This window comes from Seriola dumerili, unplaced genomic scaffold, assembly GCF_002260705.1.
Source record: "Seriola dumerili isolate Sdu_G_001 unplaced genomic scaffold, Sdu_1.0 BDQW01000349.1, whole genome shotgun sequence".
In the NCBI taxonomy this organism is placed as follows: domain Eukaryota; kingdom Metazoa; phylum Chordata; class Actinopteri; order Carangiformes; family Carangidae; genus Seriola; species Seriola dumerili.
The window spans coordinates 1,287,624-1,298,512 of NW_019174604.1; the positions used below are offsets into that span (position 1 = coordinate 1,287,624).

General features: G+C 41.9%; 2 protein-coding genes across 2 annotated transcripts; both read left to right on the top strand.

Annotated features, from left to right (window-relative positions):
* The first annotated feature begins 270 nt into the window (after window positions 1-270).
* On the top strand, window positions 271-4,991 carry snrpb2 (small nuclear ribonucleoprotein polypeptide B2). Its single transcript, XM_022760615.1, has 7 exons — window positions 271-370; window positions 1,400-1,471; window positions 1,646-1,818; window positions 1,973-2,107; window positions 3,616-3,651; window positions 4,426-4,514; window positions 4,610-4,991. The coding sequence occupies exons 2-7, from the start codon at window positions 1,408-1,410 to the stop codon at window positions 4,767-4,769; spliced, it is 657 nt and encodes a 218-aa protein (XP_022616336.1). The 5' UTR covers window positions 271-370; window positions 1,400-1,407; the 3' UTR covers window positions 4,770-4,991.
* A 1,456-nt stretch (window positions 4,992-6,447) lies between these two features.
* On the top strand, window positions 6,448-9,753 carry LOC111232976 (E3 ubiquitin-protein ligase TRIM21-like). Its single transcript, XM_022760696.1, has 2 exons — window positions 6,448-6,611; window positions 7,484-9,753. The coding sequence occupies exon 2, from the start codon at window positions 7,493-7,495 to the stop codon at window positions 9,134-9,136; it is 1,644 nt and encodes a 547-aa protein (XP_022616417.1). The 5' UTR covers window positions 6,448-6,611; window positions 7,484-7,492; the 3' UTR covers window positions 9,137-9,753.
* The last annotated feature ends 1,136 nt before the right edge of the window (window positions 9,754-10,889 follow it).

Below are 10,889 nucleotides of genomic sequence, written 5' to 3' on the forward strand. Positions count from 1 at the left end.
AACATGGAAACACTGTCAAACTTAGAAATGTATATTTGCAGAAAAAAGAATATGTTTGCTTTTTTAACATTTTAACAGAAATGCACATTGAAAAGACAACGAATCTACAGGCCAGTGGTGGAATGTAATGTTACTCAAGTATCATACTTCACTGCAGTTTTTTGTATTTTGCTGTTCATGAAAATACATACGTTATTCTAAAATATTCTCCCATCAAAATATATGCTTTAACGTGAACCCGGTAGTTCCCCTCCTGACCTGCGGGTGGCGGCAGCGGGCGAACCGCGTTAAAGCAGCGGCCGGTTTGACCGGCGCCAGCAGCAGCGGTGTGTGTTTCCTGTTGTACATGAGCGCTGTGAGTGGAGAAGAGGTGAGTTTAATGTCTATTTGCCTTTCTTACACTCATCTACCTGCAGCTTGACTCCGGAGCCGGACAGGTGATAGTCCAGCGTATAACGCGTAGTGCTCGTGTAAAGATCACTGCTCTGAGAAGCACCGATCACCGTTAGCTTGAAAGCTAACTGACGCTAAGCAAACGTTATGAATGAAAACATGGAACGGAAAGCTAACGCATGCTAACATTAGCTTGAACTGAGGCGCTAATCTGATGTACAGACGGGACTGAAAGTGTTGAGCTGCGGTAGAAAAGTCAAAATAATCTCTTTTCCTAAACACGTCTCCTCGACCCGACGGTGAATCTGACTGCACTCATTCTGAGCTTTTATAAACCAACTTTATTGATAACAGATGCAGGATCAATCCTCCTTTAACCACAATCACAAAACAAACAGGATGGAAACGTGGAAATCAGAAAATAGGAAAGGGATATACAAATAGAGAAAGTTCAGCCATTAAAATAATAATTAAATAGAAATAATGAACTGAGCAAGAAATCAGAATAAATTATATTCAGACAGAAGTTTATAGTTCCTTGACATTTCTGTACATTTGATAAATGGAGAAAATGAATGATTACGTTTTTACACAATGAGAGGATTTAGAGAAACAACATGAATTATAGACTATAGTATTTAGTTGTGATGATGATGATGTAACCATAGATTCATCAGCTTGTTCTTCATGACGACTCCTGACTGATTTAAAGAGAATAAATCTATATTTATGGATTTCCATCAGTTCTGGATCGAGGCACAAACATAAAACTTTTGTTTCTACATTTACGTGGCTCTGCTGTGGTGAAACTACAACGGTGCGTTGCAGCAAGGAATTGTGGGACAGCATTTCTCCTCTTCTTTCGTAAAGGAAGCTCCAGTGTTTCCTAAAGGAGATAAGAGAGCAAGCAGTGACGCAATGCTTTTAATACAGATATTTACAGTGAAACTTCAAGTGAATTTAAACAGGTGTAGAAGTTGAACTTGCTCTGCTGCTGTTTCCTCAGTCTCCACCATGGATATCCGCCCGAACCACACCATTTACATCAACAACATCAATGACAAAGTCAAGAAAGAAGGTGAGTGTCGGCTTTAATGATGTTCCAACACTGTGTTGAGGGGATAGTGACGTGTATATTACCCATATCACCCTGCCACGTCACTGTCCTGTCTGAACGTGTCCTCGTGTTGCTGCAGTCAGACTCGGTGTCTCAGCCTCCTGACGGGTCGTGTCTGTTTGTCGTCCTCTTCAGAGCTGAAGCGCTCGCTCTACGCGCTCTTCTCCCAGTTCGGTCAGGTCATCGACATCGTGGCCATGAAGACCATGAGGATGAGGGGGCAGGCCTTCGTCGTCTTTAAAGAGCTCGCCGCCGCCACCAACGCACTGAGGCAGCTGCAAGGCTTCCCCTTCTACAACAAGCCCATGGTAGATCACTACGATTCATTTAACCTTTAACAGTGAGCTGTTCTGATCCACGCCACGCCTCTCATGAAACATGACGAGGCCGCTGCAGATGTCTCTCGAGAATACAACACCTCAGCATCTTTGTCGTGACCTGACTCGTGTCGTTGTTTTCCAGAGGATACAGTACGCAAAGACCGACTCCGAGGTCATCGCCAAGGTGAAGGGCACGTACGGCGACAAGGAGAAGAAGAAGGAGAAGAAGAAGAAAGCTCAGGAGCCGGCAGCAAGCCTCATGAAGAAACCAGCAGTGGTGAGTAACGCCTCTGAAAGTGATCAGTCCCTCATCGTTTTAATTGTGATACTTTCTATGTTTTAGCTCATTAATAACAATTCTCATATTCATAATATGTAATTAACATGTTGATCATTTATCAGATCTTTGAATCAAGCTTCAGCCGATATTGGATAATGTCTAATATCATGATATTTCCCGCCAAATCCAACATTTTTCATCTTTTTTCTCTCATCTGAAACATTAAATACAATTATATTATTATTATATTATAAAACCGCTACGAAGCAGAGCAGTGCTACAGGTGAACCTCTACAAACCTTTTATTCAATGCAAATAAAAACATGAAGCTCCATTAGATATAATTCTAATGATTTAAATTGTTGAACTGAGAGGGAACGCTGGACTCCATCAGGTGGAGTTCATCTGGAACAGCTGGATGTGGAAATAAGCAGCTGTTTGATCACAAGCTGTCAAATTAAAAGCTGATGATATGTCGGCGTGTTTTCACGACTTGTTTCTGATGAACATGTGGTTAAATTTTGATTTATTGTTATTTATTATCCATAACAACCAATAAGGAGAAAAATATTGTATTTTTGTTTGTATCATTCAGACCTAAAGAGAAAGTATTTCCATCTCAAAGATGACTCATTAATATTAATAATATTAATATGAAGAGTATTACTCAACAACTGAACTGATATAAAACCAGAAAAAATTCAAAATTATAATGAACAGTTTATGATCAACACAGAAACTCAGTCATGATTTTCTTTGGGAAAAGAGTCATATATATATATAATAATATATAGTTATATATATAATAGTATATATATGTCATATATATTATATATCATTATTTAGATATACATATATATATGCATATATAATTAATATTATATTATATATATATATGTGTGAATATACATATATATATATATATATATATATATATATATATATATTCCCAAGCAGCAAAAACGTTTAAACCTCCTCTACAGTACGTTAATACTATGTCACACCATTAAAGTCAGATTTTTAAATCTCCACCAGCTTCGAGCCACGAGACGACGCGGCTTCCTCCCCGAGAACCGATGAAGTTACTGTCGTTTAACAGAGAGACTGATGCCGTAATTAAACAATGGGGTAGAAATGTTTCCAGAAACGTCTTTATTCCTCATGATTTGAGTTTGTCGGTGTGTGGATGTAAATATGGAGGAGGGAGGCCGCGTGTCCACGCCTCACAGCTGAATTAAAACTCAGGAGGCGTCAGGTGGAAAGGTTCATGTGAGAACAGGACGCTTTAGAGGCGGAGCTGTGGCCGACGTTCCAGGAAGTCAGAATGTCAACAGAGTGATTCATGTTCAATACGACTTGTAACTTCACTGGACAAGTGAGAACGATGAGAACCACTGGATGGTTCTCAGGTGGGTCAACGTGCACTGGTGTCAGACTGAACTGATCCTGTTCTCCGTGAACCTTGTAGTAAAACACGTTAATCAACATGTTCATTGTGTTTTCAGGGATCGGCGGCTCCTGTGCTCTCACCTGCAGTCCAGGTAAGACTGTTGGCAGCTTGTTTTTCTCCCTGGTACAGTCGCTGTGTTACCTGCAGTGGATTCAGAGGAGCAGCAGGAGGACCGGTACACTAGCAGAGTGATGACATCACTGCTGTGGGCGGAGCCAGCAGAAAAAACCTGTTTTAGACACTTTTAAAAGACGCCCAGAGAAACGATCTAATACCTGAAGCTTCATGTAGAAGATTCTCAGCTCTTTACTTTGGCACTACATTTTCTCAACCACTGAACAACCGTATTGCTACGCACTGTATTACGCCGCAGCCGCAGCCGCAGCCGCAGCCGCAGCCGCAGATCAGCTGAGCGGATCAGAACGAGCTAAACTTCACTGTTTACACTGGTGTTCCTCTTGTGTCTGTTATGATTTAAGACTTGACGACGGAAGCCCTGAGAGGCGTGTGGAACATTTTTAAATGTTTTTGTAATTCTCACTTTGGACACAAGAAGCTGTAAAAAGAAAAAAATCAGGTGCCAAAGCAACGAGAGGCAGTTTCCAATCACTGCAGTGAAGATCACACAAACCAATAACCAACATGGTTCTTCTCACTTCCTGCTCATGGCTTCATTCAGATTATTTATTTCATATTGAACAAACAATCCCTGAGATCATTGAGTATCATTAGATTTTTCAGTTCCAAGAAGTTTCCCTTCTGTTTTCTGAAACATTAGATGGTGTAATAGTTTCTATAGCAACGTACAGTGTTGAAATGTGTGAGTCTGTGCAGGACAGAACTGATCTGGATCTGTGTGTCTCAGGTTCCAGACAACCCTCCAAACTACATCCTGTTCCTCAGTAACCTGCCGGAGGAGACCAATGAGATGATGCTGTCCATGCTGTTCAACCAGTGAGTGCTGCGTTCACTGTCGCTGCTGGAGAGTCGTGTCTTAACAGACCGCTGGGGTGTAAATGACGGCGCCTGTGTGTTTGTGTTCTCGGCAGGTTTCCTGGTTTCAAAGAGGTGCGGCTCGTCCCGGGGAAACACGACATCTCCTTCGTGGAGTTTGAGAGCGACACGCAGGCGGGCGTGGCCAAAGACGCACTGCAGGGCTTCAGGATCACAGCGACCTGCGCCATGAAGATCACCTACGCCAAGAAGTAGTTCCCAGGTCTGACTGCTGACAGGACACAGAGACTCTGAGTGAGGGGGGGGGGTGGTCCCTGGATTTCCGTTGTGTTTCCAGATTCCTCAGATTTTTGTAAATCCATTTAAAATGTTTTTGTTTTTTTTGATAAACTCTGTGCGGCCCTTCATGAGTTTGAGAGAAAAATCTCTGGCCTCCATCTTCTTTTGTAAAATAAAAAATAAAAGACTTTTACATAATTCTTGCCTCAGATACGAGTTTCCCTTCAGGGAACAGACGTGGTCTCTTCTTTTACGCAGGCTGAAACCAACGCGCTCAAACTGTGAATGAATATGAAGATGATACTGTAACTGTACTAAGACTTTGAGGGCTGACAATGATCCATGTTTCTGTCTGAGCTCACTGGTTCCTGCTGCGGCTCCTTTAACAGCTCAACATACTTTTATAAACTTTATAGACTTTCTCTTTGATTTGTGGTTTCACGTTGTATTTTAGATCTTATTATCCAGTGTATTAAAGGTGCAGTATGAAGTAGCAGAAAATGGAAATACTCCTGTAAAGTACAAGTACCTCAAAAGTGTAAAAGTACAGTACTTGAGTAAATATACATAGCTCTCTTTAACGGTTTGGATGGTGGGTCCAGGTGGGCGGGGCTTGGTGGCTGCTTTGTTGTGACATCACAAAGTTCCAGAAGTCCTGACGGCTGGTTTTAAGGCTCAGTTTCTGAATACAGGCTGTGTGCATTTCTCTGTGGACTGAGGCTTTGATACTTTCACAGTATTAATATAGAAGCTAGAGCTGATCTATAATCACACTACACATGGAAACACACCTTTACACTGGAGGAGCTTTAAACACATTCAGATTCTGCAGTTGTGGCAGGTTTTCTACATATTAGAAGTGACTGTAAAGATTCATAATTAATGTAATAAACAGCTGTACAACATGTTCTAGACTTCAGTCTGCAGTTTTACATCAGTGTCAGTCATATTTCTCTCTGCAGCTGTCATTGACTTGTGTCATCCCGGCAGCGAGACGTCGTCCGTCCTGCTGCTGGCAGCGAACGCCACATTTCTCCACATGGACTGACAACCACATCAGTTTAGTTTTCAGCTCGTCTACGGCCAGAGGAGAGTTATTGATCAGCAGGCAGCCGAACGAGGCCCAACATCAGCGCCTCAGCACTTTGTGAGCTGTTGACTACCAGACAGATGACAGCAGGGGTTTATGGGATACGTGAGAGGTGGCGGTCCTCACAGTGATAGAAGAAGTGGTTTAACTCAGCATGAAGGGAAGGACATCGACCGGCGGTGACGGCTGGATGATTGTGTCAGACTGCAGAGATGAATGTGGAGGTGGAGGATCAGATCAGTCTGATCCAACACACCAGGTCCCAATCAAACTAATGACTTTAATGATGAATTATAGTAAATATTACAACCCATAAACCTTATTCTTTTTAATCTTGTTACTGTAGATACAGAACTACAAGTGCTTCCTGTTTTTTTGTAATGACAGGAACAGAACGCCAAAACATTCAGAAGATAACCAAATTATAGTGTGTGAATATTTGAAACATGCAAAAGGAACAAATAATTAGATAAAAAGTGAAAAATTAAACGAGTAACATGAAGAATATTATACTAAAGAATTATAAAATTTCCATTTTCTGCAGTGAGAGGAGGAGCAACACAGGAAACAAAGCACAGCTTCAACGTCTCACTCCAGAAATGAAAGTAAAGTCTGTCAGAGCAACAACTGAGCTGCAGTGGAGACGAGTCTGTTTCTCTCTGACAGAAAATTAAACTGAGTCCATCAGGTCTTTGTCAACAACACAGCAGAGTCTCTACCAAACACTGGTGAGTACAGCTGATCATATTTACTGTTTGAACAACCAGCACCAACACAAATCTTCATCTCTACTCAGGTGGAAGTTTCACTCTCTTCATTTCATACTGACACTTGTGAAATGGGTCACAATATAACTGTGTGTGTTTGTCCACAGACCCACTATAGTCCACCTTAAACTGTCTCTGTGTCAGTTCTCAGGACGTTTCTAACTCCTTACTGACTCTCTGTGGTTTCCGCTTTACTTTCACTCATTTCCTGCTTTTATTACTGTTAAGTTATCACTTCCTACAGCTGTAATACATTCTACTTCCTCTAGCTGTTTCACAATAAAAGCTTTCCAGCACCTGTGAACGAGTAACAGGCCTTTTATTGTGAAGCAGCAAGAGGAAATACATTATGTTTGTCACCAAGTAAGTGGAACTTTACCTGCTAAAAGTCTATATATTTTATGGGTCTTCCACATGGGAGTATAAAGTTGGCTCAACAGCGCCCCCTAGAAACTTTAAAACAAGGCAATACTCGCCCTGTGCTTCACCTACATGTATGAAATTCAGTAGAAACGTGTAACATGCCAAGACTTACAGAAAAGCCTCTGGCACCCATACCCTAAACCCAACAGGAAGTCAGCCATTTTGAATTCATACCATTTAGCTGCTATAAAGTCATGTGGATGAATATTTGAGCTTTAACAGATTAAATGGTCACAGTTACTCAGCTCGGTACAAGTTTCCCCACCCCCACTGAATTATGACATAACTCAAAATTACTTTGACTAATATCACAGTTTATACTAAACGTAAAAGTCATCACTCTTCTTCCTTTTAAACAAATAATTAAAAATATTATTTCAAATGAAATGTTTCTTTTCTTTCTCTCTCAGTGTGTAGACATGTCTGCTGCCAGCAACCTGAGATCTGAAGATCAGTTCCTGTGCTCCATCTGTCTGGATGTGTTCACTGATCCAGTCACTACATCATGTGGACACAACTTCTGTAAGAACTGCATCACTACACACTGGGACATTAATGACAGGTGTCAGTGTCCCATGTGTAAAGAGGTTTTCTATGTAAGACCTCAGTTGAGGGTCAACACTTTCATCTCTGAGGTGGTTGCTCAGTTCAAACATGAAGCTCAACAGAAAACCAGCAGCAGCAGCTCAGAGCAACAAGTTTCCAAACCAGGAGAAGTTTCCTGTGACGTCTGCACTGGAACCAAACTGAAGGCCCTGAAGTCCTGCCTGGTGTGTCTGACCTCCTACTGTGAGACTCACCTGGAGCCTCACCTGACAGTGTCAGGCCTGAAAAGACATCAGCTGATCGACCCTGTGGAGAACCTGGAAGACAGGATGTGTACGAAGCACGATAAACCTCTGGAGCTGTTCTGTCAGACCGACCAGACATGTGTCTGCATGCTCTGCTCTGTTTTAGACCACAAGACACATGAGTTTGTTCCTCTGAAAGAAGGATATGAAGGAAAGAAGGCAGAGCTGGAGGAGACAGAGGCTGAAATTCAGCAAATGATCCAGAAGAGACGACTGAAGATTCAGGAGATCAAACACTCAGTCAAGATCAGTAAAGATGATGCAGACAGAGAGAAAGCAGAAGGTGTTCAGGTCTTCACTGCTCTGAAGGAGTCTGTTGACAGAGGCCTGAACCAGCTCATAAAGGAGATCGAAGACAAACAGAAAACCACAGACAAACAGGCTGAAGACTTCATCACAGAGCTGGAACAGGAAATCTCTGAGCTGATGAAGAGAAGCACTGAGGTGGAGCAGCTCTCACTCTCTGAAGACCACCTCCACCTCCTCCAAAGCTTCCCATCCCTGAAAGCTGCTCCACCCACCAAGGACTGGACAGAGGTCAGAGTCCGTCCACCATCATATGAGGGGACTGTGGTGAGAGCTGTGGCTCAGCTGGAGGAGACGCTCAGTGAAGAGATGAAGAAGCTGATTGAGGCTGAGCTGAAGAGGGTCCAGCAGTATGCAGAGGATGTGACTCTGGATCCTGATACAGCAAATCACTGGCTCATCCTGTCTGATGATGGAAAACAAGTTCACTGTGGTGATGTGTGGAAGAATCTCCCAGACAACCCAGAGAGATTTTCTCAATGTGTTATTGTCTTAGGAAAGCAGAGTTTCTCTTCAGGCAGATTTTACTTTGAGGTTCAGGTTAAAGGAAAGACTGACTGGGATTTAGGAGTGGCCAGAGAGTCGATCAACAGGAAGGGAGAGATCACACTGAGACCTGATGATGGTTACTGGACGATATGGTTGAGAAATGGAAATGAGTACGAAGCTCTTGATGACCCCTCAGTCCTCCTCTCTCTGAAGTCTCAGCCTGAGAAGGTGGGGGTGTTTGTGGATTATGAGGAGGGTCTGGTCTCCTTTTATGACGTAGCTGCTGCAGCTCTCATCTACTCCTTTACTGGCTGCTCCTTCACTGAGAAACTCTACCCATACTTCAGTCCCTGGCCTAATGATGGTGGTAAAAACTCCGCCCCTCTGATCATCTGTCCTGTCAATCAAACTGAGTAGAATTATAAAATAACTTGGTTTTAATTTTTGATTTTATGAATTGATTTATCTTTATTCAAAGGAACATACTCAGTGTGATGCTGTTTACATCTTCTCACTTTCTACAGAATCTGATGACTGTGGTGGATGAGTTACACTTCATTATTAGATTATCATATGTAAGCATTTACACAGTCAATACATTAATTAGATCCATTATTTCATCAACCCTGTCACAGCTGATGGTCAGGGGGTGGAGCCACAGTATCGAGGTTTCGACCCTACAACAAGTCAATCATGATGTCACACCCTCTTTGTATAGAATCGAATAACTAATTAAAACAAAATGTATCTGAGAAACAAACAGGTCTTTACATTAGTGTTTAGACCGAGGTAAAATGACAGAAACATCTTTGGGAAACATTTACTTGACGTGAACTTTGATTTTTTTAATTTAGTTTTTTTTTACTAACATGGAGGGGGTGGGGTTTATGACCTATACTGCAGCCAACCACCAGGGGGCAACAGAGATCTTTTGGCTTCACTTGTGTGAAGGTTTGACATCGTCCATCTTTGTTCACAGTCACTGGTGTACAAGTAAAAGTCAAAAGTAAATAAAGTGTGAACTTATTTAAACATGTTTTTGTTTTTGTTTGTTCCTTGAAGCACAGTGTTTTTTCACCTCAGGTAGGAGGTGTCGCTCTGTCAACAACGTCACCTGGTGTCTGTATTAGTTGTTTATCGTCTGACTGAGGTGATTGTGATACAAAGAATAATTAACTGAGCTTTGTGTATATCTTTTCTTGTCTTTGTGGAGCGGGAAGAACGACCTCCATGTGTCGCTCTTTCAGACTGATGGTTGTTGTTGGATCAGAGATCTGACTCTTCCACACACACGTCTCGTGTTTATGAGCTGAAATATTTCCTTTCACTCATAATTCCTGTTCCTGGTGTGATGCCAGCCGAACGTGTCACTGCGGCGCTGAGAGGGAGAATTAAAGTGGCGAGTGGGTGGAAACGCTTCACCTCCATTTCTCACCGCCAGCAGCTGCTGCATGTGTGACACATAATAAAACAACCTGCTGAGAGATTGTAGTTTGAAAAGCTGGACTCAGAGTCAGCCAAGCTTTGGAACATCTTCATTTATGTTTGAATTTCTCTTCAAATCTGATCTGGGGCCAGTTTCACAAAGACAAACACTGTGACTGTGTCTGAGAGGGAATAAACAGTCCGACTTCATAGCTTTAGTTCAGTTCTTTACTATCTTAAGTTGGACTGTTGTGCAATGAATTCTGGGTGAATTAAGACTTTTATCTAAATTAAAAAAAATGGCCGACTGAGGAACCAAATCCACCCACTGAGTTCTGTTTACTACTAGAGATGGTAGGTAATGTTTGTGAAGATTTACTGAAGAGTGAAACAATGAAAAACAAAATGGCTGCCGTCTCTAGAAACCCTTTCCCCTCTCTTTGATCTCTCCATAACAATGATAGCAAACCACAAACTATGAGCCAAGTCTTCCTGTTCTTTATTGTTATTTTAGCGCCGTGTTAGTTACACAGGAATAAGCAACAACAGTTTATGATTGGTTTGTGCCAACACAAAAAGTTCTGGAATGGTTCTGGACTGTTGCTTAGCAACACAAACATTTTCCTGACCCGCAGATGTCATATGACCTGCACACTGGAGGTGTGGTGACGTATTCATCATTTAATTCAAATGTTATTCCTGGAAATATTTTCAACTTTGTTTTTACAGTCTAGTTAAAAGTCTC

What these genes read in the sequence shown, in the direction of transcription:
- snrpb2 (XM_022760615.1), top strand. Translation starts at nt 1,408, where the DNA reads ATGGATATCCGCCCGAACCACACCATTTACATCAACAACATCAATGAC. An exon ending in TGCTCTCACCTGCAGTCCAG is followed by an intron (nt 3,652 to 4,425) that starts GTAAGACTGTTG and finishes TGTGTGTCTCAG; the next exon opens with GTTCCAGACAACCCTCCAAA. An exon ending in CTGTCCATGCTGTTCAACCA is followed by an intron (nt 4,515 to 4,609) that starts GTGAGTGCTGCG and finishes TGTTCTCGGCAG; the next exon opens with GTTTCCTGGTTTCAAAGAGG.
- LOC111232976 (XM_022760696.1), top strand. Translation starts at nt 7,493, where the DNA reads ATGTCTGCTGCCAGCAACCTGAGATCTGAAGATCAGTTCCTGTGCTCC.